Genomic DNA, 27,055 nt, shown 5'->3' with positions numbered 1-27,055 from the left:
GTTTAACCAAAAAAACAAAAAACATACATACCCATATACACAATCCTATACCCGCAGTTGATCCAGAGGAAGACAAAAACCCCCAGCAAAGCATGATCCAATTTGCTACAGCAGGGGAAAACGACTCCTTCCTGATCCCCAGAGAGGAAATTGGATATTGCCTGGATCAACTTTACCTATAAATATTAGTACCCAGTTATATTATGTACACCTAGGAAAGAATCCAGGCTTTTTTTTTTTTAAGAAATCTACTAAGCTGGTCAGAACCACCTCTGGAAGGAGTCTATTTCACATTTTCATAGCTCTTACTGTGAAGAAAACATTCCCTATAGCTGAGCTCCTCCATGCCCCCCATCAGTTTGGTTGCCCTTCTCTGCACAGTTCTCCAATATCCTTTCTGAGAACTGATGCCCAAAACTGGACTGCATATCCCAGACGAGGTCTTAATAATGATTTGTAATGGGGCAAAATGATATCTCTCTCTCTGGAATCCATACCCCTCTTAATACAAGAAAGGACTTTACTCGCTTTGGAAACTGCAGCTTGGCTTTGCATGTATATGAGGTCTTACCCTCACTTCTTATTATTGGATTATTGGCAACTAACAGTGGTGTGTTAGCACAAAGGTACAAACCCATCCATATGATGTCAACACAGGGACCACCAAGGTCTCCACTCCACCAGAGTCTGGAGGAGGTATCCAAGAGGTTTCCCTATGTCTGGAGAAAGTGACTTAAAGTACCCTCAAAGATCCCTCCTACTGACTCCAGCAGATTTTGGTCCTGCGCTGACAGCGAGCAAGAAGCGAGATTATCAAAGGTGACAATTTTGATAACCGTCCTTCTCAGAATATCTCAAAATGGCACTGCACAAGATAAAAACATTGCAGTGACATATAGTACTTCTCAACCGACTGTCCCAGAATTGGAACTAAATCCCAGCACTTTCAGACACACAAGACTTTCCAGTATTCTAGTACCTGGAGCCTGTAAAACACTGCAGGGAAATATTGTCTGGCTATGAGGACACTGTATTCCAGGAGATGCCTTAAAGAAGCAAGAAACTCACACATGGATCCAGCCTGTTTACTAAGCAGAGTGCAGAGAGCAGGCAAAGAAAGATAGGGATCAGACTAAAGGGGAAATTAAGTATTTTGTGGGTACAAGGCCTGTAGACTATTTACAGTGTATGCAATATGTTCAACAGGTTCAGGCTCTATTTACCATGCTCAGTTAGGCCATGGCCAATATTCAGCATGGATTAGCCACACTCAGTTTTAGCATATCATCTGTCAGTGCCAAGGGTCCAAACTCCTGTGTTCAGGAAGAAGCAGGGCAGGGACCCGGAAGCTAGTGGAGATCAAAAAAGTAGGAATATTTACTATAGTGATTTTCAGCTTCTAGAGGGATTCCATAGTTATGCTATTTGCATAGTAACGTTTGCCCAAGTTGGACCAATGTAGCTATGTAAAAATATCCATACCTGGAATTCTTCTTTATCAGTGCAAGTTTTAGGTTTATCTGTCCTTTAAAAAAAGTAGAACAGTATTATTTTCTAAATCCACAGGGTGTAGAGGTCAAACAGAAGACAAGAACACAAGAAACGGATGACTATTTGTCATTTTAAATCATTTTTTCTGTATCAGTTACTGTACAATTTAATGAACTTGGATGAAACCAGAATCAAAACCAAACATTAATATGTTGTGTCAGCTTTCAACTGACATTTTCATACAAATAGTTTGAATGCTGTACTCTGGAGTCTGTATGTTGTGCAAAGCCAATTAATCATGAAATGAAATACAACATGAAAATCCTATTAATATTTCAGTGGAATTGTCTTAGCTTGCAGGCAGCTTAGCCATTCACCCTTTCTACTACTTTCTTTTATTTTTTTTTATTTTTTTTATCATTGAAAGCAGCAATAAAATAGTAATTATTCAGACCTCTGGTAGATACATCTGAAAACAAAACAGACATATTGTAATCTGATTTTTGTAACTAAGTTTCTGCCCCTGTGACATCTATTTTACATGTTAGCTCTTGGTGTACAATGTATTTCACTAGCCTCTTGATTAATGAGCTTGCTGAGTTATTGCAATGTAATTAACTGACATAATGTACAATGGAAGATACTGGACTTACTCTACAATGCAGACTTTATAAACGCTCATCACTTCATATTAAAGATCAGCTCTCAGCGAACAATGGAGCATGTTAGCATAATTATTAAAAAGCCAAAAAATACTGGCAATTCTACGAGATAGCATTTCTTTCTTCTAACGTAATCAATGGAAAGTTTTAATAAGGCTGTGATAAGAGGATGAAATGAATAAGGCTCAGTAGACAGTTATTGCTGCCAACCATTGCCTTTTGTATTTGAAGGTAGCAAAGCTTGGACCAGCAGAGTGACATCAGCCAACAGCGGACTTTAGCCCACTGTCCGCTAAAAATGGGTCACAGGAGTGCACAAACTGGAGAGATAGGGCCAAAAGATTTTGGCCATGCTTCTCCTGTAATTTAGCTCTGTAATCAAATAGACAATAGATCATTCGATTTATTCTTTTAAATACAAGCAGTGTAAGTACCTGAATTTGACCTGGTTTTAGCCTCTTGAAGTCTCTGTACAGCAGGGTGTGTATGAAAAATAAGCAATAAGCGCATATTGATGGGCTTGCGCATAAGTTATAGCGTCTACAAACTATGGTATATATACTGAAATTTTTATTTTATTTTTTATACTAGTAATGGCAGTGATCAGTAGTTTAAAGCGATATTGCGGCAGACACTCTTATGCCGCGTGCACAGGATCAGACTGTCTGGTGGACTTAGCCCGGCAGACAAATCGCCGGACTTTGAAGCGGAGGTCCGCCGAACTTTCCGAAACGAGCGGACTGCCCACACACAAATTGACTTTTCCAACGGGATAGGTCCACCAGACTTTTGGCCGTAGTTTTCAAAATGATCAGACTTGCCCACACACGGAGGAAAGTCCGTTAATTTTGAACATGGTAGCGTTTGTCCATTTTGTCCAGGTAGCGAAGGAGGTCAATGTCACCGCCTTTAGTGTCGAGATTGACACATCGCTAGCCCCATCACCTGGTATGGACTTAAAGGGGAAGCCCTACGCCGAAAAAAACGATGTGGGGGTCCCCCCAAGGTCCAAATAAGACCCTTATCCAAGCACGCAAACCTGGCCGGACAGGAAAGGGGGTGGGGACGAGTGACCGCCCCCCTCCTGAGCTGTACCCGGCCGCGTGCCCTCAACATGGGGGGTGATTTGGGGAAGGAGGCCGTGCAGCCCCCCACTCTAAAGCACCTTGTCCCCATGTTGATGAGGACAAGAGCCTCTTCCCGACAACCCTGGCCGTTGGTTGTCGGGGGCCCCCAGATAATGGCTCCCCACCCTATGTGAATGAGTATGGGGTACAATGTACCCCTACCCATTCACCTGTGAAAAAAATGTAAAAAAAAACACACACAAGGGTTTAAAATAATTTATTGCACAGCTCCGGGGGTCTTCTTCCGTCTTGGGGGGTCTTCTCGCCGGGCTCCTCCGCTATCTTCTGCTAGCTCTTTTACTAGCGGAGGAGCCTGGCTTTCTTCTTTGTCGCCGCCCGGGGGTCTTCTTCCGACTTCGGGGGTCTTGTCCCCCTTTTCGGTTCTTCTTGCCGGGCCTCCGCTTTCTTCCTTTAGCTCTTTTACTAGCGATGGCCTGGTCTTCTGTTGCCACCGCCGCCTCTTCTTCCGACTTTGAGGTGTTGTCCCCCACTTCGGTTCTTCTTGCCGGGCCTCCGCTCCTTCTTCCAGTTCTTTTACTGGCGGTGGCCCGGTCTTCTGTTGCTGCCTTCTCTTGTCTTATTTTCTTGTGGTGTTTTATTTTTTATTTTTTTCACAGGTGAATGGGTAGGGGTACATTGTACCCCATACTCATTTACATAGGGTGGGGGGCCGGTATCTGGGGGACCCCTTATTAGGCCAAGTCCGCCGGATAGTTTGATCATGTGTATGCAGCATTACACTTACTGACACTTTTTGGGAACCAGTGATTAGGGATGGGCGAACGCTTCGTCCCCAGCATAAGTTCGGGCCCAACTTTGGTTGTTCGGATGTTCTGCGAACATTGAACAATATGCAGTGTTAGGGGCAAATTTGAAAACCGCCGGAACACTGTTAAAGTCTATGGTACATTAACATGAAAGATCGAAAGTGTTCATTTTAAAGGCTTATATGCAAGTTATTGTCAGAAAAAGTGTTTAGGGACCCGGGTCCTGCCCCAGGGGACATGTATCAATAAAAAAATAATTTTTAAAAACTCCAGTTTTTTCGGGGGCAGTGATTTTTTTTAATGCTTAAAGTGAAACAATAAAAATGAAATATTCCTTTAAATATCGTGCCTGGGGGGTGTCTATAATATGCCTGTAAAGTGGCACAGTTTACCGGTGTTTAGAACAGTACCGCAGCAAAATTACATTTCTAAAGGAAAAATTGTCATTTAAAACTGTTCGCGGCTGTAATGAATTGTCGGGTCTCAGCAATATAGATAAAAATCAGTTACAGAAGAACATTCACAAGCACAGAAGCGTCACACTGCGGGAGCATCCCATTGAGGTGGATCGTCCGAAGGACAAAGCGGGGAAGAAGAAACAAGAGGAAGATGGAGAAGACCGGAGGAAGAAGCAGAGGAAGATGGAGGAAGAAGCTGGGGAAGAAGAAGACATTATTAATAAAGGAATTGTCAAAAACTGGCTATTGTCTTTTTTACCATTTTGCCACTTTTTTTGTGAAATGGTAGGGGTACATCATACCCCATTACCATTTCACACAGGGGGGAGGCTGGGATCTGGGGCTCCCTTTGTAAAGGGGGCTTCCAGATTCCGATAAGCCCCTGCCCGCATACCCCCACAACCACCAGGCAAGGGTTATGGGGATGAGGCCCTTGTCCTCATCAACATGGGGACAAGGGGCTTTGGGGGGCTATCCCAAAGCATCCTCCCCATGTTGAGGGCATGTGGCCTGGTATGATTCAGGGGTGGGTGCGCTCTCTTCCCCCCTCTTTTCCTGCGGCCTGCCAGGTTGTGGGCTCAGATAAGGGTCTGGTATGGATTTTGAGGGGGACCCCCTACACCCTTTTTTTTGGTTTGAGGGGCCCCTTAATATTCATACCAGACCCAAAGGGTCTGGTAATGGACTGGGGGGGGTCCCAAGCTCTTTTTTTCAATGTTTTTTATCTATATTGCTGAGATCCGACAATTCATTACAGACGCGATCAGTTTTAAATGACAATTTTTCCTTTAGAAATGTCATTTTGTTGTGGTACTGTTCTCAACACGGGAAAAATGCGCCACTTTACAGGCATACTATAGACACCCCCAGGCACAATATTTAGCCGCTTAAGGACCACCTCATGCCGATGTACATCAGCAGAATGGCACAGCTGGGCACAGGCATGTACAGGTACGTTGTTCTTTAAGCGCCCAGCCTGGTCCTGAGCTCCGTGACCATGGCCGCGGGACCCGCGAACCTGATTGTCACTGGTGTCCCGCGATCGGGTCACAGAGCTGAAAAACGAGGAGAGGTAAGTGTAAACAAACCTCTCCTCATATTTTCTACTGAGGCTGTCACTGATTGTCTGTTCCCTGTTATAGGGAAAGACGATCAGTGAGGTCAGACGCCAAGCCACACCCCCTACAGTTAAAAAAAAACACACACTTAACCCCTACACTGCCCCCTGGTGGTTAACCCCTTCACTGCCAGTGACAATTTTACAGTAATCAGTGCGTTTTTAATTGCACTGATTGCTGTATTAATGCCATGGTCCCAAAAATGTGTCAAAATTGTCTGACGTGTCCGCCATAATGTCGCAGTCACAATAAATTTCGTAGATCGCCGCCATTACTAGTAAAAAAAAATTAATAAAAATGCCATAAAACTATCCCCTCTTTTGTAGACGCTATAACTTTTGCGCAAACCAATCAATAAACGCTTATTGCGATTTTTTTTTACCAAAAATATGTAGAACAACACATATTGGCCTAAACTGAGGGAAAAAATGTTTTTTTTATATATTTTTGGGGGATAATTATAATAGCAAATTGTTAAAAAGAATGTGGTTTTTCAAAATTTTCACAATTTTTTTTGTTTATAGCGCAAAAAAAAAAAAACGCAGGGGTGGGCAAATACCACCAAAAGAAAGCTCTATTTGTAGGAAAAAAAGGATGTCAATTTTGTTTCGGAGCCACGTTGCACGACCACGCAATTATCAGTTAAAGCGACGCAGTGACGAATCGCAAAAAGGGGCTTGGTCCTTTAGCTGGAAAATTGTCCGGGGCTTAAGTGGTTTCACTTTAACCACTTTCAGACTGGACCAATTTGCTGGTCAAAGACCAGACCACTTTTTGCGATTCGGCACTGCGTCGCTTTAACTGACAATTGCGCGGTCGTGCGACGTGGCTCCCAAACAAAATTGACGTCCTTTTTTTCCCACAAATGGAGCTTTATTTTGGTGGTATTTGATCACCCCTGCGGTTTTTATTTTTTGCGCTATAAACAACAATAGAGCGACAATTTTGAAAAAAACGCATTATTTTTTACTTTTTGTTATAATAAATATCCCCCAAAAATATATAAAAAAAAAATTTTTCCCTCAGTTTAGACCGATACGTATTCTTCTACATATTTTTGGTAAAAAAAATCGCAATAAGCGATTATTGATTGGTTTGCGCAAAAGTTATAGCGTTTACAAAATAGGGATAGTTTTATAGCATTTTTATTAATAATTTTTTATTATTTTTTTTTACTAGTAATGGCGGCGATCAGCGATTTTTATTGTGACTACGACATTGTGGGGGACCCATCGGACATTTTTGACACATTTTTGGGACCATTGTCATTTATACAGTAATCACTGCTATACAAATGCAGTGATTCCTGTGTAAATGACACTGGCAGTGAAGGGGTTAACCAGTGGGTGGCAGTGTAGGGGTTAAGTGTTCCTAGGGATGTGTTACTAACTGTGGGGGGGTTGGGCTTTCATTTAGTGAACACTGATCTCTGCTCCAATCACATGGAGCAGAGATCAGCGTCACTAGTTGCTAGGCAGAATGAAGAAATGCTGTTTACAACGGCATTTCTTCATTTGGCCGCGGCGATCGAGTCCGCAGGTCCCACGACCGGACTCACGGAGGTCCCGACCAGCGCGGGAGCGCGCCGCTGGTGGCGCGCTCCTGATGGCAGGGCGGCAAATTTAAAGGGACGTACATGTACGCCCATTTGCCTGCCCGTGCCATTCTGTCGACGTACATCGTCGTGCGCTGGTCGGCAAGTGGTTAAGCATTAAAAAAATCACTGCTCCCGAAAAAAAAGGGCAGTTTTTTAAAAGCAAAATTTGCATTGATATATGTCCCCTGGGGCAGGACCCAGGTCCCCAAACGCTTTTTATGACAATAACTTGCATATAAGCCTTTAAAATGAGCACTTTTGATTATTCATGTTCGTGTCCCATAGACTTTAATGGTGTTCTGCTGAATATTTTGCTCGTTCAGTATGTTCTGGTGCAAACCGAACCAGGGGATGTTCGGCCCATCCCTACCAGTGACACTAATATAGTGATCAGTGCTAAAAAATATGCACTGTCACTGTACTAATGATACTGTTTGGGAAGGGGTTAAGCTAGGGCAAGGGAAATTGTGGATTTCTTTCCCTGCAGGGAAAGAAAATCCATTGTTTCCCCACTGACAGGACTTGTTTACATAGGCAGAGCTCTGTTCTGTAGACTTTATTTACTAAAGCTGGAGAGTGCAAAATTAGGCAGGGTCCCATAAATGAATATTACTTAATAAAATCAGATAGGACAAACTGATTTGGGAATGTATGATGTTTTATACTGTATAATCCCTTTATTATGTTCAGTATTAAAACATACAATATAATATTTTTGTTCACTTTATAGTCAGGTATACATGAATTACCTAATGTCATGGATGCCCTTTTTCAATAGTTATTTGCCAAACAAAATATTTTATAAATAGTAAAGAAGATATAAAACACCCATTTAAAAACATATACGTTAACACAAAACTGAGCAGAAACCAAGCTTCCCCTTTAAGTCTCAGAAGCCCCTAAACCTGGAGCACTTGATTTGCAACTTGGCATCATGTCAGAAGTGGACACACATGTTTTATGCCGCTGTGGATGAAGGGCATGCAAGGCATAATTTATCATTAGGCACAGTAGACCTGCATCTAGAGACAGTAAGGGCAAAGGGGCAATCTTCCCTATATAATTATTGGTCACTTATATTTTTCTATCATCAGTGGAAATAACAGCCATCTCAAATTAATCCCATATCAATGTACACTATATTGTCAAAAGTATTGGGGTGCCTGCCTTTACACGCACATGAACTTTAATGCCATCCCAGTCTTAGTCCGTAGGGTTCAATATTGAGTTGGCCCACCCTATAGTTATAACAGCTTCAACTATTCTGATAAGGCTGTTCACCAGGTTTAGGAGTGTGTCTATATGAATGTTTGACCATTCTTCCAGAAGCACATTTGTGAGCTCAGGCACTGATGTTGGACAAGGAGGCCTGGCTGACAGTCTCCGCTTGAATTCATTCCAAAGGTGTTCTATCGGGTTGAGGTCCAGACTCTGTGCAGGTCAGTCAAGTTCCTCCACTCCAAACTTGCTCATGCATGTCTTTATGGACCTTGCTTTGTACACTGATGCACAGTCATGTTGGATCAGGAAGGGGCTATCCCCAAACTGTTCCCACAAAGTTGGGAGCTCCAAAATGTCTTGGTATGCTGACCCCCTAAGAGTTTCCATCACTGGAACTAAGGGGCCAAGTCCAACCCCTGAAAAGCAACCCCACGCCATAGTCCCCCTCCACCAAATAATTTTTGCACAAAGCAAGGTTCATAAAGACATGAGTCCTGACCTCAACCCAATAGAACACCTTTGGGATGAATTAGAGCAGAAACTGAGAGCCAGGCCTTCCCCTCCAATATCAGTTCCTGACCTTACAATGTGCTTCTCGAAGAATGGTGAAACATTCCCATAGATACACTTCTAAACATTGTGGACAGCATTCCCAGAAGAGTTGAAGACGTTATAGCTGCAAAGGGTGGGCCAACTCAATATTGAACCCTACGGACTAAGACTGGGATTCCATTAAAGTTCATGTGAGTGTAAAGGCAGGCGTCACAATACTTTTGAGCATACAGTGTATTTATCATATGCCAATATTTCTGGATTAGGATTATTAAAACAAGAAATCGGTTCAATATTAGAGTTGATCCTAGCAGAGCTGTGTTGCTTTGGGCCTCAGCAACTGTATGCCAACAGGACCATGCCATGTTAATCCAGTACTGGAGGCATGAGCACTTTCACTTTGAAGCATAAAATCTGAATTTCCTTAGTGAGTATCCCACCTTTGAGGTGCTGAGGGAGCTCTGGTACAATAACAAAGTACTTACAGGTGTTTTCCTTGAATATGTAAAGCAGTTAAAGTTTACTTTGAATGTTATCAGCTTTCCAAATAGCAGTTTTATTACACCTATAAAAAAACATTCAGTTTTTGAATTAAACTTAGGGAAAAAATGTATTGAAAATGAAAGGCAAAAGGTTTTTACTTTGTTTTTGATAGAAAAAGGTTTTCGTTTTAATTATTGTTGCTGTCTGGGTCTTCTCCGGGGATAGTCTCGAAGACCGCTGTCACCAGTAATGAAAGTGAGGATAAATACAACATTTTGAGTTGCCACCAACGGGGACAATTATTTCAGTGACAACTCTCTGAGAAGGGATTTATCTTCTATTTCATGTTGTGTCTACGGAACTGGAAGTGAAGGGAATTCTGCCAAAAACTGATAGGGGTTTTAACCATTCTCCACTCTATCTAAAAATGTAAAAAAGTATTGGTTTTAGATAAGCTTTCAGATGGAATGCAATACTTCTCTCCTTTGTTGAACAGTTTGCTGAAACACAAAAGGCTACCACCCACCACAAATCTATTGTTTCAGGATCACTCTGTAAAGAACTGCCAAGAGTACTGCTAATGTAACAAAAAATGTAGCAAACTACATCTGCTATTTAGAAATAGAGATTAGCGAATAAAAAAAAAACCTTTCCACCGAAAAGGTTGAGGACACGTATTTTGCACAGTAGCAAAAACATCATTAGGATCAAAATAAAAATTTTTTTGAAACCTCTCGTCAAGAAATGGATTCTGATTGCTGTTTGGTTTTGTTTCTTTAGAACCACATCACCGCCTTTGCAGAAGTCACATGATGTTGAAACAGATGCCTTTTCTCTGCACTGGACCTCCTCCCTCTTCACAGTCCACTCATCTCAGCCGAGACATATTTGACAAGAGCGGGAAGTACAAGCTACAGTATCTGGTCTATTTAATGATTTTTACAGTACCAACAATTTTGTCCGCATCTGAAGGTTGTTTTGTATTCACAACTTGTTTTTTTTTTCCTTACTTTTTTCAGAAAACCATTGACGGTGTGTTAGAAATGTGCACTAGTCAGTATGTCAAATTTCCAAGATTCCCGATCCTTAAAGCTCTTTAACCACCCATGTACATACAGTTCCTTACTTTAGGTCACATGTTTTGCTCTGGACTTTCTAACACTCACTTTAAGAAAAAAAAAAAAAGTTTGTTTAAGCTAATACAGCATGACCTATCTCTCATTTTAATTAAATTGTACAGAAGACAAAAAATAAGAAACTTATTTATGTTTTGTGCTAAATACTGTTTGCACATGGTATTTTGCTATATATTTCACTATATGATTTATACTTTATGTTATATCAAGACTGGTGCTTATGTTTTGAAGGGAAAATGCAAATTTTTACTGTAATAATTAATGTATCATAATTAAAAATTTATTTATTTGGACTCTTGTCTGATGTGTATCAAAGAGAAATTGTGCTGGTTTTTGTTCATCTCTTCTTTGGCATTTGCTTCTGTAAATCTGTAGGGGAAAAAGAAGAAAAAAAACATATAACAATTCTAAAACAAAACATTATACATAAACTCTTAGGACCTTTTCTATTGAAAAGTGTGTAGATGTAACTGGCGTTACAATTGGCGGTTTGTGCTTTACATGTGTCCAAAACAATTTTTTTAAGCGTATCCAAACCCAAGTATAAAAATGTAATATATTGAGCTTACCAGTCCACTAGATGTGGTGGTTGTATATAGATATATCTTTCCATAAGCTTTTTCTGTTTATTTGTACTTGTTGATACTGCCAGCAATGCACTTCCTGTCCTCAGGTGACAACGCCAAGGCTCAGTTCACACAGGGACAACCCAACTTACAGCGCGACTTTGCAAGGAGATTTGGAGGCGACTTCAGCACGAATTTAAGTAACTTACAACGTGACTTAAAGTTGGCTCCAGGACAGGTGACTTTGGTTGCGGCCAATCAGAGAATAATCAGCTCTCTGGGAAGGAGGGTTTTGCCTGGGTAAACTAATTTATTTTCCTGTAAAGTCGCTTCAATATAGATGGAAATCCTACTTGGAGGCGAATTCCATTGAAGTCGCCTTGAAGTAGTACAGGAACCTTTCCTGAAGTCGGAGCGACTTCAGTAGTGTACATTAAGACGGCTCTCATTAACTAGAATGGAATTTCTGATGTCAAGCGACTTGGGGGTGACTTGATGTCTGACAAGTTGGATCCTAAGTTGCTGTAGTGTGAACCAGCACTTACTGTACTTTATCTATAGAGGAGCAGTGTTGACGTAATAAACATAAAATGTGTATAAGGTCTACAGAACACCTCCTCCTATCTTTATCTCCATAACATAGGGGGAACTGTCCTGTACTTCACAGAGATAACCTGCTCAGGGCTGATAAGACTCCTTTGGGATTTTAGTACAGCAGAAGCAGCATTGTCAGTGTGTTACAAAAAATCACTGGCAAACTGGATTTCTGGCAGGATCAACAGGATTAGCACTTATCGAACAGATACATCACACCCTTTTAATAGTACAGTAGTCAATGGCACATAAGAAACAGGGAAAAGGTAGGATCGTAGGCGTCAACAGGTATATAAACCTCATATAAGACATAAAACATTCAAAGTAAGTATCAACCTAAAAAGTCCATACGTTAAAATAGGTGAATGCATTAGGGCAGCTTGTCAGAAGAGCAGAAGCGGACTCTCTATAGCACACAAGCAGAAAGCATAAGAAAAGCACCTGTAAATGTAGATTGTAAAAACACATTTAACAAAAGTTAAAAATGCCAAATTGCAAGGCTCATCAATGTGAAGTGACCTGGGAGGGATATCCAGTAAGATCGCTAGCCGAGGGTCCACCAGGGTCTGCTGTAAAGCTGTGGAGGAAGCCAGCTGGGTCCTTCCAAGATGGCTCTGAAACCACGTTTCACGTGTGCCTTCCAGGGCCATCTTGGAAGGACCTGGTTGGCTTCCTCCACGGCTTCACAGCAGACTCTGGTGGACCCTTGGGTGCCGATCTTACTGGATTTCCCAGATCATTTCACATTGATGAGCCATACCTTTACTCTTGCTTGTGAGCTCCCACTTGCATTTTTAACTTATATTAAACATGTTTTTACAGTCTGCATTTAGAGGCACTTATCCTATGCTTTCTCCTTATGGTACACAAGAGAAGTTAATTATTAGAGTTTATATATACTGTAAAGCCAAACTCCATTAGTTTTTTTTTCTTTAAGTTTTGGATAGACATGGGCATAGTAAATGCTGTTCTCAGGTCTTTATTGACTCTATTACATGACTCTATTAGGGAGATGTCATCTCACTTCTTGTCCCTCTGACTGTATGTGACAGCAAGTCAATAAAATAAGGGAGAACGGTACAGACACAGAAGACTTAACAAAATCCAAAAAATAGCTTTTTCATTTATACAGTGTTGGACAAACAGCTTCAAAAACTCCACTATCCCATAAATAGCAGCAACATCTTGAGCTTTATACAGTTCTTTTTAAAGCACAGTCTATACCCACGCTGGAAAAAAAGCTGTATCAAGTTCACAATGTTGTTGCTATTTTATTCTTTAGGCTAGTTTTAAGCCATTTGCTTAACAATGTAGAAATAAAAGAGCTATTTTTGTAGAGCGTTTTAAAGTCTCTGGTGCAAGTTGACTTTTTTCTGAGATTTGAACTTGGGCCCTGTGGATGCCAAAGGGCTGGTAACCATTGCACACATCATTTGTGGATTGCTTGGTGTGCATTACAGATACTTATACTTAATTATATTTCCAGGGAGACACATAAAAGAAATAGTAACCTTACAGGGGTTCTAACCATTGCATGACTTTAGCTTCAAATGGAAAGTTTTGCAAGAGCTCAGTCAACTCAACACCTTGTGTTTAAAGTAGAAGTTCACCCTAACAATAACTTCTCTAAATCTAAAGGCACCCATGATCTAAGACTAACCTATCTAGCCCTGTAAAGAAGAAATCGCTATACATACCTTTATAAAGCTGCTCTGGTCCGGTCTCCAGCGGTGGAAGCTCTGCAGAAGAGACAACCGATAATGGCTGGGAAATTAATGGAAAATTACTTTACCCATAGAGTTACCATGGGATGTCCGTTGTCAGCTGCCTCCACCTCCACAGAGAAGCCACCACTGACAACTCAGCATGGGACAGGACCGAAGTGGCTTAAAAAAAATGTACGTATAGCAATTTCTTCTTTGCTAGATAGGTTAGTCTAAAGCCGCGTACACACGGGGTGGACTGTCTGGCCAACTTAGTCCGTCAGACAATCCGAAGGACAGTCCGTCATACTTTCGAATGAACGGACTTGACCACACACACCACTTTTTGAGCGGACTAATACGGCGTACTAAGTCCGCCATACTATCCACCCTACTTTTGAAATGAACGGACTCGCCCACACACGCGGAGCAAAGTCCGCTCATTTCGAGCGCGTCTCCAGGTAGGCGAGACCCGCGAAGGAGACGTCGCTGACCCCGCCGCCTGGAATGGACTTAAAGGGGAACCCCAACGCCGAAAAAAATCGGCGTGGGGGTCCCCCCCAAGTCCACAACAGACCCTTGTCCGAGCACGCTACCCGGCCGGCCAGGAAAGGGGGGCGAGCGAGTGCCCCCCCTCCTGAGCCGTACCAGGCCGCGTGCCCTCAACATGGGGGGGTGCCTTGGGGAAGGGGGGGGCCGCGCGGCCCCCCCACCCCAAAGCACCTTGTCCCCATGTTGATGAGGACAAGGGCCTCTTCCCGACAACCCTGGCCTTTGGTTGTCGGGGTCTGCGGGCGGGGGGCTTATCGGAATCAATGTACCCCTACCCATTCACCTGTAAAATAAAAGTACAAAAAAAAAACACAACACACGAGATAAAATACTTTATTGCACAGCTCCGGGGGTCTTCCGTCTTCGGGGGTCTTCTCGCCGGACTCCTCCGCTATCTTCTTGTAGCTCTTTTGCTAGCGGAGGAGTCCGGCTTTCTTCCTCGCCGCCGGCCTCTTCTCCTGACTTCGGGGGTCTTGCCCCCCTCTTCGGTTCTTCTGCCGGGCCACCGCGCCTTCTTATAGCTCTTTTACAGGTGGTGGCCGCCGTCACCTTCCGTTCTTCTTCTTCTTCTTCTTCTTTTACAGGCGGTGGCCCGGCAGAAGAACCGAAGAGGGGGACAAGACCCCCGAAGTCGGGAGAAGAGGCCGGCGGCGAGGAAGAAAGCCGGACTCCTCCGCTAGCAAAAGAGCTACAAGAAGATAGCGGAGGAGTCCGGCGAGAAGACCCCCGAAGACGGAAGACCCCCGGAGCTGTGCAATAAAGTATTTTATCTCGTGTGTTGTGTTTTTTTTTGTACTTTTATTTTACAGGTGAATGGGTAGGGGTACATTGTACCCCATACTCATTCACATAGGGTGGGGGGCCAGTATCCGGGGGCCCCCTTATTAAAGGGGGCTCCCGGATTCCGATAAGCCCCCCGCCCGCAGACCCCGACAACCAATGGCCAGGGTTGTCGGAAAGAGGCCCTTGTCCTCATCAACATGGGGACAAGGTGCTTTGGGGTGGGGGGGCCGCGCGGCCCCCCCTTCCCCAAGGCACCCCCCCATGTTGAGGGCACGCAGCCTGGTACGGCTCAGGAGGGGGGGCGCTCGCTCACCCCTCTTTCCTGGCCGGCCGGAAAGCGTGCTCGGAAAAGGGTCTGTTGTGGACTTGGGGGGGACCCCACGCCGATTTTTTTCACCGTTGGGGTTCCCCTTTAAGTCCATACCAGGCGGCGGGGCCAGCGACGTCTCCTTTGCGGGCCCCGCCTACCTGGATACCCGCTCGAAATGAGTGGACTTTTCTCCGGGCGGGAAAAGTCCGCTCATTTCAAAAGTACGGTGGACTGGCATACACACGGGCGGATTGTCCGCCGAAATGCGAGTCCGACGGACAGTATTACGGAAATTCTGAAATACTTAGTCCGCCAGACTGCACGCTGAAAAAGTCCGCTGAAGCCCACACATGAGCGGACTGTCCGCTGAAATGTGTTTCGGCGGACTAAGTAGGCCAGACAGTCCGCCCGTGTGTACGCGGCTTTAGATCGTAGATGCCTGTACATTTACAGATTTTATTGTTAGGGTGAACTTCTACTTTTTTTCCTCACCTTTATTAATCCAGACATCAAAATAAAACCGTATTCTAGGCACAGAGTGACTGTCAAGCATAACAACGAACAACAGTATCCTTCAGCCTCCACACAACCTTGTCTATTCCACCGAAGGCTATGTTCACACTAGCTTGCATAGAAAACTCACCATTTTAATTTGTAGGCTATCGCAGTATCGGCTCCAACGGGGAGCAGTGTGATGCTAGTTTCAGCATTTTTCATAACTTTATTTGAAGTATCATATAGTGACACTTCATTCAAGTCATTGCACAGCAGCACGGTGTCTTAAGCTGCTGTGCGGTAACAGGTGGTGCCATTCGGTGCACATCACACCAGCAAATTGTGTGAACGCGCCCTTAAAACAGAACTAACCAACCTCAGCCTCTCTGCCTAACTGGCTCCTTTACTCATCAGACTGGACTTGTCTGCTCACTTACAGACTGTACTTGCCTAAATCAGATGCACCAGTCTGTTGCAGTGTGGTCTCACTTTGCCCCTTTACAATCTCCAACTCGCAGGTGTCAGTCTGTCAGTCTGGCTCATTGGGCTGTCTGTGTAGGCCAGACAGGCCTGGGCACATGCTTTCCATGTTTCAGGCTTCAAGTTGCTCTTCCAAAGACTGATTAGACATTACTATTCTGTAAGCAACACCCACCTCTCTCCAATCAGTTTTATACCTTTTCAGGGACTCTTCACTGCTAAAACAGGCATCTATATCTTTACACGGTGACCGAGCATCCATCTTTTACACCACTGTCTATTTTACATAAAAAATGTTTACAATAAATATACAATTTTCCCTAATTTCCTGTCTTCACAAAGAAGAACAAAACATGGCAGGTTTTCTATACCTTCCCCACTGTCCACTTCGAAAAAAAAAAAAAATATTTGAGTGGAGTTGTACTTTAAAGGGCACTGGCAAGCTGATGGAAAAAATTATGCTTATAAGTACTTAAATGAAAGCTACAGTCAATTAATCTAGCTATAACTTCAAAACTACTACTAAAATTAAGGGCGCGTTAACATTATTTGCAGTCACCTGAGTTTTTCCACACTGGACAATGCAAGTCACTGCTGGGGCACATAGAAAACAATTGTTTTCTATGTGTCTAGCTCATATTGCAATGCAGGCATCAGATGTGCTACTACAATCTGTAATGTAGGGGGGAACATGATCTAACACTGAACCCAAAGTTGGGAGTTCAAATGGCTGTCCTATAATGGACCAGGAAGAATCACCAGAAGTGAAAGTTTGGTAAATGTCACATTAGTGAAAACTTATTTTTAATTTTTAATGTATTATTGTTTGATAAAGTAGGACCTCAATGCCTTGTGATGTAGCCCTAACAGGATCACAGCACTCTTAGCCCTTGTACACACGGTCGGACATTCCGACAACAAAATCCATCGGATTTTGTCCGAAACTGGTGTCCCATACACACGGTCGGACAAAGTTGTCGGAAAATCCGATCGTACGGAGCGTAATGACGCTATTTCATTACGAATTACTACGTTCGGGCTAGTAGCCAATAGCTTTGGTCTAGGAATTTGATCTGAGCATGCGTGCCACTAGGGATGAGCCGAACACCCCCCGGTTCGGTTCGCACCAGAACTTTCGAACGGACCCCACGTTCGTTACGAACGTTAGAACCCCATTGAAGTCTATGGGACTCGAACGTTCGAAATGGAAAGTGCTAATTTTAACGGCTAATATGCAAGATATTGTCCTAAAAAGGGTTTGGGGACCTGACTCCTGCCTCAGGGGACATGGGTCAATGCAAGATAAAGTTTTAAAAATGGCCGTTTTGGCGGGAGCACTGATTTTAATGACGATTAAAGTGAAAAAAAAAAAGTGAAATATTCCTTTAAATATGGTGCCTGGGGGGTGTCTGTAGTATGCCTGTGAAGTGCCACGTGTTTCCCGTGTTTAGAACAGTCCCTGCACAAGATGACATTAAACGGAAATAACACCATTTAAAACTGCTTGCGGTTTTAATGTTATATCTGGTTCCTGCAATATGGTTGAAAATCATTCAGAAAAATGGCATGGGTAGCCCTCCCTGCCCATTACCAGCCTATTTGGGTCTTGTACGCATATTAAGGGGAACCCTGTACCCATATTAAAAAAAGGAAATGCGTGTGGCCCCCAGGCCCTATATACTCAGAACAGCAGTATACAGGCGGTGCAAACAAGACAGGGACTGTGTAGGTTTATTGTGGTAAGTTGAATCTGTTTGTAATTTTCAACTGGTACATTTTTAAAGTGTAGCTCCAGTCAAAAAAACTATTTTTAAGCTTTTTGGAAAACATAGGGAAGGGTTATCACCCCTGTATAATTTGTTTTGTCGTCCATCTTTTTTCATCTCACTTTCTGCTGTCTCCTTGCGTTTGCAAGTAGGAGATGTTTGTAAGTTGGATGTTTGAAAGTAGGGGCTATATGCTCTGCAGAAATGGCGGAACAAGGTGTTGGTTTTGCCACAACATTGTAAGCCCTCAAAGTGACTCTTGGTGGGCGTTGGAGCGCCCTGCTGTGAACGATTATATCAAGAATTGTAATTACATGCCATTGTTGAACAGTGGTAGAAAAATTGACCTTTGGTGGTTGTGGTGCTGGTGCCACAACACTATAAGTCCTCACCGTTACTCTGGGTGGGCACAGGAAGGGGCCCTCCTGTGAAATATTATATCAAGAATTGTAATTACATGTCCCTGTTAAACAGGGGCAGAAAAATTGGGCCTTAGGCACTGGTGCCATCACACTGCAACCTCTGCCATATACTCTAGTTTTATTGCAGGAATTAGCCCTGCTGCAAAGCATTGCATCAAAAATTGTACTTAAACGCCCCTGTTAAACAGGGGCAGAAAAATTGGGCCTTAGGCACTGGTGCTATCACACTGCAACCTCTGCCATATACTCTAGTTTTATTGCAGGAATTAGCCCTGCTGCAAAGCATTGCATCAAAAATTGTACTTAAACGCCCCTGTTAAACAGGGGCAGAAAAATTGGGCCTTAGGCACTGGTGCTGGTGCCATCACACTGCAACCTTTGCCATATACTCTAGTTTTATTGCAGGAATTAGCCCTGCTGCAAAGCATTGCATCAAAAATTGTACTTAAGCGCCCCTGTTAAACAGGGGCAGAAAAATTGGGCCTTAGGCACTGGTGCTGGTGCCATCACACTGCAACCTCTGCCATATACTCTAGTTTTATTGCAGGAATTAGCCCTGCTGCAAAGAATTGCATCAAAAATTGTACTTAAACGCCCCTGTTAAACAGGGGCAGAAAAATTGGGCTGCTGGCATCACCCAGAACCAAAAATGTTCTTCCAACATATCAGCGGAGGAGGAAGAGGATAGACAATCAACATAACAGGACAGTCACTCAGCATCAGCATAGGCAGTCTTGAAGGGATGTGATATTTAAAAAAAATTATTCGGTTACATCAGCTTCAGGTGCTTGGTAGCTGTGGGTGATCCAAGACTGATTCATCTTGATGAAGGTCAGTCGATCAACTGATTCGGTGGACAGGCGCACCCTGTGATCGGTAACAAAGCCACCAGCAGCACTGAAGGTGCGTTCCGAAAGAACGCTGGATGCAGGACAGGCCAGTAGCTCAATTGCATACTGTGCAAGCTCTGGCCAGTGATCCATCCTCAAGACCCAGTAAGCCAGAGGATTTTCGGTGGGAAAGGTGTCCAAGTCTGACCTTGCCCCTAGGTATTCCTGCACCATGTAACTTAGACGCTGGCGATGGGTGCTGGAACCAATCATACCTTGGGGCTGCGGACTAAAAAATTGTCTGAAAGCATCAGTCAGACGGCCACCTTCTCCACCGCTCCTTCTGACTGATGCCTCAGCAACACGTTGTCCAGGACCAGGAGTTTGTGACCTCCCAGTCTCTGGGAACGCGTTGCACAGAGCTTTCTGCAAGGCCTCCCGGAGATGTCTCATCCTCTGCTCCCTCTGCGATGACAAGATAAGGTCGGCAACCTTACCCTTGTACCGTGGATCAAGGAGAGTGGCCAGCCAGTAATGGTCCCTCTCCTTGATCCGAAGAATACGAGGATCCTTCCGCAGGCTTTGCAGGATCAGGGAGGCCATGCAGCGTAGGTTAGCTGAGGCATTCGGTCCGGAGTCCTCTGGGTCACTAAGGACAACATGATCCGCAGCTACCTCCTCCCAGCCACGTACAAGTCCACGTGTTTCTTGGGACTGTAAATCATCCCTATAAGACTGCTGATGCTGATGCTGAGTGCCAGCCTCCACCTCCATGCTGACACAATCATCCTCCTCCTCCTCTTCCTCCTCCTCACCCTCTTCCTGTGTGATGGGTGGCACAGCAGGAACACTGTCTGGATAAAGGGGGCCTTGAGAGGCAAGGAAGTCCTCCTCTTCCTGCCTCTGTTCTGCCTCAAGTGCCCTGTCCATTATTCCACGCAGCGTATGCTCCAAGAGGTGGACAAGAGGTACAGTGTCACTGATGCATGCACTGTCACTGCTCACCATCCTTGTGGCCTCCTCAAACGGTGACAGGACAGTGCATGCATCCCTGATCATGCCCCACTGGCGTGGTGAGAAAAAACCAAGCTCCCCTGACCCTGTCCTGGTGCCGTAGTCGCACAGGTACTCATTGATGGCCCTCTGCTGCGTGTGCAGCCGCTGCAGCATGGCCAATGTTGAGTTCCATCTGGTGGGCATGTCACATATAAGGCGGTTCTTGGGCAGGTTCAACTCCTTTTGGAGCTCAGCCAGCCGAGCACAGGCATTAAATGATCGGCGGAAATGCACACAGACTTTCCTGGCCTGCTTCAGGACATCATGTAAGCCGGGGTACCTGCCCAAGAACCGCTGCACCACCAGGTTAAGGACATGAGCTACACAGGGCACATGGGTCAGTTGTCCCTGTCGGAAGGCGGAGAGGAGGTTGGTGCCATTGTCGCAAACCACCATTCCTGGCTTAAGCTGGAGTGGCGTCAACCACGTCTCGGCCTGCCCCTGCAGAGCTGACAAAACATCCGCCCCAGTGTGGCTCCTGTCCCCCAAACAAACCAGCGCAAGCACGGCATGGCATCGTTTTGCCTGCGTACTTGCGTAGCCCCTGCAACGCCTACGGAGCACCGCTGGTTCTGAGGACAGAGCACTGGAAGAGGCCATGGAGGAAGAAGAAGAGGAGGGGGTGGAGGAGAGAGGTGTGTCACAACCAATAGTAGCATTTTGGAGGCATGGTGGCGGAACAACCTCCAACACTACTGCACCTTGTCCTGCATCCTTCCCAGCAGCCAGAAGAGTGACCCAATGGGCCGTGAAAGACAGGTAACGTCCCTGTCCATGCCTGCTGGACCATGAGTCAGCGGTAATATGCACCTTACCGCTGACCGCCCTGTCCAGCGAGGCAAGGACATTTCCTTCCACATGCCGGTAGAGAGCCGGAATCGCCTTCTGTGAGAAAAAGTGGCGTTTGGGGACCTGCCACTGAGGAACCGCACATTGTACAAACTCACGGAAGGGGGCCGAGTCTACCAACTGAAAAGGCAGCAGTTGAAGTGCTAGCAATTTAGCCAAGCTAGCATTCAACCGCTGGGCATGTGGATGGCTGGGAGTAAACTTCTTCCGCCGGTCCAGCAGCTGGGGCAGGGACATTTGCCTGCTATAATCGGATGTGGATGTACCACTAGCAGAGTTCCCGGAAGTACTTGGCTGTGACACACCTAATTCTACACCTTCATTCCTCTCAGAGCAGGTTTCAGAGAGGACTGAAGGTCTAGTGGGGTTGGAGATGCCAGCTGATGAGGGGCAAGGAGAGGTCCGCTTTGTTCTTTGGTGTGGGTCTTTGAGGTACGCTTGCCAACGAGCTGCATGGCAGGTCAACATATGTCTGGTCAAGCATGTGGTGCCCAAGCGGCTGATGTTTTGGCCATGTGAGATACGCTTGAGACATATGTTGCAAATAGCAGCGGTGCGATCTGATGCACTCGTCTCAAAAAAGGCCCACACCAAAGAACTTTTAGAATAACGCGCAGAGGAAGCGCTCTGCGCAGGCGGAGCTCTGCGGTGTGATTCAGTCGGTGTGCTGCCTCTAAGCTGGCCCCCGGAGGGCATCCTGCCTCGTTGGACATGTGCCTCCTCCTCCTCCTCCTCCCTCCTTTCAGGCACCCACGTGGAGTCAGTGCCCTCATCATCCCCTCCCTCTTCATCGCTGTAGCAAACCTGGCAGTATGCTGCAGCTTGTGGAACATGACTGCCAGATTGCTGTCCTTCTTGAGCATTCCCTCTCTCTGCGCTCACGCTACTGCCTTCCTCTAGCTGAGTGTCATCATCAGAGCCCACCAAACACTGGGCATCCTCCTGGAGCATGTACCCAACACTGTGCTCAAAGAGTTCAGGAGACTCCTCAGGAGGACGTGGTGGGTCTAGGGAAGGAGTCACTGATGATGACATTGAGTGGAGGGAAGACGATGTGTTGGCAGCTGCTTTGCTACTACCCTGAGACTGGGTGAGAGAGGATGAGGAGGATGAAGAGGGCTTGGTCATCCACTCTACCAAGTCGTTGGCATGTTGCGGTTCAACATGTCCAGCTGCAGAAAAGAAGGACAAGCATGTCCCATGGCCACGCGCTGATGACAATGCACCGCGTCCACGACCAGCACTGTTGTCTCTAGACACAGAGCCTGCTTGCCCTCTTTTATCGGCTCGCGCCTGTCTGCCTCTCCTTGCTGGCCTTCCAGACATGGTAATGGCCTGAAGGGAGTTGGGTAAAACAGTAGTTGGGTAGTTTATATTGTGCTGGAAGCACACAACACCCACTAACTTCTGCAGATGCCTTTTTTATAGAACAGCAGAGATAAACGGGTATATACAGATGTATACTGTGCTGTGCTGGAAGCACACACAACTTCCAATAACTCCTGCAGATGGCAATTGGGCCCAAATAGAGAACAGCTATGTAGGTGGATTATAGCGGTATGTACTGGGTACAGAGCACGCAGACAGCACACACTATCTCCTGACACTACTGACTGCAAGCTCCATTATTAAAGCTAGATCACTAGCTATATAGGTGAGGTGAATATCACGGTGTATACTGCGGTCAGGGCACGCAGACAATAACCAGAAAACAGCAGAGTTAAACGGGTATATACAGATGTATACTGTGCTGTGCTGGAAGCACACACAACTTCCAATAACTCCTGCAGATGGCAATTGGGCCCAAATAGAGAACAGCTATGTAGGTGGATTATAGCGGTATGTACTGGGTACAGAGCATGCAGACAGCACGCACTATCTCCTGACACTACTGACTGCAAGCTCTATTATTAAAGCTAGATCACTAGCTATATAGGTGAGGTGAATATCACGGTGTATACTGCGGTCAGGGCACGCAGACAATAACCAGAAAACAGCAGAGTTAAAGGGGTATATACAGATGTATACTGTGCTGTGCTGGAAGCACACACAACTTCCAATAACTCCTGCAGATGACAATTGGGCCCAAATAGAGAACAGCTATGTAGGTGGATTATAGCGGTATGTACTGGGTACAGAGCACGCAGACAGCACGCACTATCTCCGGACACTACTGACTGCAAGCTCTATTATTAAAGCTAGATCACTAGCTATATAGGTGAGGTGAATATCACGGTGTATACTGCGGTCAGGGCACGCAGACAATAACCAGAAAACAGCAGAGTTAAAGGGGTATATACAGATGTATACTGTGCTGTGCTGGAAGCACACACAACTTCCAATAACTCCTGCAGATGGCAATTGGGCCCAAATAGAGAACAGCTATGTAGGTGGATTATAGCGGTATGTACTGGGTACAGAGCACGCAGACAGCACACACTATCTCCTAACACTACTGACTGCAAGCTCTATTATTAAAGCTAGATCACTAGCTATATAGGTGAGGTGAATATAGTGGTGTATACTGCGGTCAGGGCACAGACAATAACCACTACACAAGAGCAAGATAGGAAATCAGCCAAAAACGATTGGTGTGTAACTGTGTTGAAGGTACACAGAACACCCACTGCTTCAGATGCCAACACACTACACGAGGCTGCCTCAAAGGCGGCCTTATATAGTGTGGGGCGTGCACTACACAGCCTGAGCTATGATTGGCCACAGGCAGGATGCCTGTGGCCAATCATGGCTCTCCTCGCTGCTGGCGCTGCGATTGGCCAAGCATGCGGTGTCACAGTGCATGCTTGGCCAATCATGAGCCAGCAATGCACTGCGCCATCGCAGTGCATTGTGGTCCGCGCGCGCCATACGAATTTTGACGCGAACGGACCAAGAGTTCGGATTTCGCCGAACGGACAAACAGCCAACGTACGTTCGACTCGAACACGAAGCTCATTCCTACGTGCCACTTTGTCTGATCGGAATTCTCCACAAACGATCGGACAAAGTCTGATCGGATCATGTTGTCGGGAAATTTTATAGCCCAGCTCTAAAACTTTGTTGGTCGGATATTCCGACGGAAACAGTCCGATGGAGCCCACACATGGTCGGATTATCTGACAACACGATCCGATCGGACATTTTCCATCGGAATGTCCGATCGTGTGTACAAGGGCTTAAAAGTTTTTGAGGAAAGTCCATAGAGTTTCCTGCCGCCTTAAAGGGAATGTATGTTCTTTTTATATCTTTTTTTTTATATTTAGATATATATATATATATATATATATAGCTCTAGGTTACTTTACACTTTCTTTTATCAGCGTTACCACTTTGATGTATTTAGTGTGCACTGTGAATAGACCTCAATAGCAGAAGCTCAAATTACACACACACCTAAATGAGATGGTGGAAATCTTGCAACTGCTTCCAAACACATTAACACATGAATCCTAGGCACTGTGCTACAGGAGCTCCTGTCTCCAAGGTTCTTGCTGACTCCATGAGAACTTTCACTGGAAATTAGGAATTTATTGTTTTATATTGTCTATTAAAGATGTATGCCTGAGTAAACAAAAAACAAAACAAACAAAAAAACACATATGCAGTACATACCTGCAACACACACACATTTCCCCATGTCTTGTCTCTTTTATAAAACTGCAGGTACATAACATTATCTGTCAATTTGTTGGAAATCTATATTTTCTTTTCTGAAATCCTAAGCAGTGTTATCAGCTCTGCTGAAGTCTTCCCATTGGGGATTACCGATTCCCTTATTGGGTTGGATTCTTTAGTCCACAGTAGACAAATAGGGCAGGACTAATAACATTGCTGGAAATTTCAGTGCAGCGTTAGAAGAACTGTTAACTCAAAACAGGAAGTTAGAAGCACACTGGATTTCTGATAGGATCAATGAGTATTATTCTGTGGTTGCAGACAAACATGAAGAAATGTGCATGTATTGCAGAAATGTTCTAAATATGTTTTTTTTTTGTTTACACAGATATACAGTTAATGTAAAATAATTAATAGTATCAATCTTTTCACTAGAAAGGCTTTGTACTTCATGTATGTATGTACTATCATACAATATAGACATACTGTGCAAACAGATTTTAAGGACAGTACTGTAAAGTTTTCCATTTTACAGCAAAAAACAGGCAAAAATATGTTTTTCTTGTGTAGCTAAGTAGGCTAAAGATATTTTATCTGATGTGACATCTCCCCCCCCCCCCCCCCCCCCCCCAGTACATTTTAGATTTGTGACAAATCTTTTAAATGAGAAAATAACTGAAATATATGTACATTACAACAAGTATTTTTGTTATAAAAAATAAAAGAAAGAATGCAGCTGAATTTTTAGTATATCATTGCCTGCATTTTTTTTCCATTGTATTAAGAAAAAACACCTTCAAATCAGATGACCAGTTTAAGATAGATAATTGTGGTTTTATTCTCAGGAGTGTTTTTTTTTTTTTTTTTTTTTTAAAGTCAGTTCTAAGAAGATACTTGCTTCAACCTTTGTCAACAGATCTGAATCACAATCTGCACCAAACATATGGATTATTCAATTTAGTATGTACTACATATATTTGCAATATTTTTCAATATCACTAAAATGTATAAGACATATGGGCACGGCAGCTGTTTTTCTGTGAAAGCACAATTATTTCCTTTGTATGTTCAATTAAAATATGTAGGATTCGTACAATATATTTAAATTTACCTAAGTAAAAAAGAAAAAGTTTTAAGCAACCCCATTATGGTCCAAAGCCTCACCAGTGCCCGTCAATGCAGCCTGATTAGTGGGCATCAATGTAGCCTCACCAGTGTCCATAAATGCAGCCTCACCAGTGTCCATCAATGCAGCCTCACCAGTGCCCATCAATGCAGCCTCACAATGTGCATAAATGCAGCCTCACCAGTGTGCATAAATGCAGCCTAAACAGTGCCCATCAATGCAGCCTCACCAGTGCCCATCAATGCAGCCTCACCAGTGTCCATCAATGCAGCCTCACCAGTGCCCATCAATGCAGCCTCACCAGTGTCGATTCATGCAGCCTCACCAGTGTCTATCAATGCAGCCTGATCGATGCCCATCAATGCAGCCTCATCAGTTCCCATAAATGCAGCCTCACCAGTGTCCATAAATGCAGCCTGATCATTGGGGTAGGGCAAATGGGGTTTATGAAGGGGAGATGGAATGTAGGGGTCAGCTGGGGGTGTCAGGGTCTCTTACCTGACAGCTCAGCTCGGCAGGTCCTTGCTGGCCACATCCTCCTGGGGGGAAAAGCCCTGCATCCAAGAATCTGGTGTCCGGGAGTTGTAGTTTCCTCTGCTCTTGAATGTGGACTACAACTCTCAGAATGCAACAGTGGCTGGTGTAGCAAGATTGGTATCCCAGTATTCTGCCGAGAACTGTCCCCCATCAGATAGTGTCCGCCTCATACTGCACAGGTGCAGCACTTGCGCAGCATGGAGGACAAGGAGAGGCCGAAAGTCTCTGAAGATGAACAGCGCCTGTGCACTTAATAGAACTTCTGCCCTGAGTCCAGGTTTAAGCCCCACCATGCAAGTGGACATACGGTATGCACTTAGTAACAGGGCCCCTCGCGGTCTCGCTTTGCCCGCCACACTTCGGGCACGGCCTCGCTGCGCTCTGAATTTTTTTATTCTAACTCTATGTCCACTTGGATGGTGGGGCTTGATCCTGGACGCAGGTGCCATTCATCTTTGGAGACTTTCGGCGTCTCCTTGACCTTCGTACTGTGCAAGCCAGTGGCGGAATTATAGGGGTCGCCAAGATCGCCATGGCGACCGGGCCCCCTGTACTCTTCGATAGGAGGGAAGGCTGAGAGGAGCTCCCCGATCATCAGCTGAACTGAAATAGGCACTGTGCGGGAGCTCCTCACATTAGGCTTAGTGAAAGCAGTGTGTGCTCTTTGTCTCCCCCTAGAGTGCAGTACCCGGCAGGAAGAGCCAAGGTAAATGTCTGCTGTTTTTTTTAATAAGACTATCTACTGTATTTGTGTTTGTA

The 27,055-nt window shown here is 44.7% G+C and overlaps 2 protein-coding genes across 3 annotated transcripts in view; one reads left to right on the top strand and one right to left on the bottom strand.

Annotated features, from left to right (window-relative positions):
• The window catches only part of PLPPR5 (phospholipid phosphatase related 5), a 431,124-nt gene extending 420,219 nt beyond the window's left edge, over positions 1 to 10,905 (top strand). Inside the window, exon 6 of the mRNA XM_077452875.1 lies at positions 10,257 to 10,905. Coding sequence (XP_077309001.1) covers positions 10,257 to 10,289 — 33 coding nt within the window. The 3' untranslated portion in view covers positions 10,290 to 10,905. The remainder of the gene's footprint in view (positions 1 to 10,256) is intronic.
• Positions 10,882 to 27,055, bottom strand: part of LOC143928172 (uncharacterized) — a 195,949-nt gene continuing 179,775 nt past the window's right edge. For both annotated transcript variants that reach the window (XM_077452872.1, XM_077452873.1), the window contains one exon: positions 10,882 to 10,981. In XM_077452872.1, the coding sequence (XP_077308998.1) occupies positions 10,897 to 10,981 (85 nt within the window). In that variant the 3' untranslated portion in view covers positions 10,882 to 10,896. The remainder of the gene's footprint in view (positions 10,982 to 27,055) is intronic.

Source organism: Lithobates pipiens, unplaced genomic scaffold (assembly GCF_037356315.1).
Source record: "Lithobates pipiens isolate NorthernLeopardFrog02 unplaced genomic scaffold, aLitPip1_a1.2 Scaffold_23, whole genome shotgun sequence".
Taxonomy (NCBI): Eukaryota; Metazoa; Chordata; class Amphibia; order Anura; family Ranidae; genus Lithobates; species Lithobates pipiens.
The sequence above is the reverse complement of the archived record's forward strand: the minus strand, read 5'-3'. Positions and strand labels throughout refer to the sequence as shown.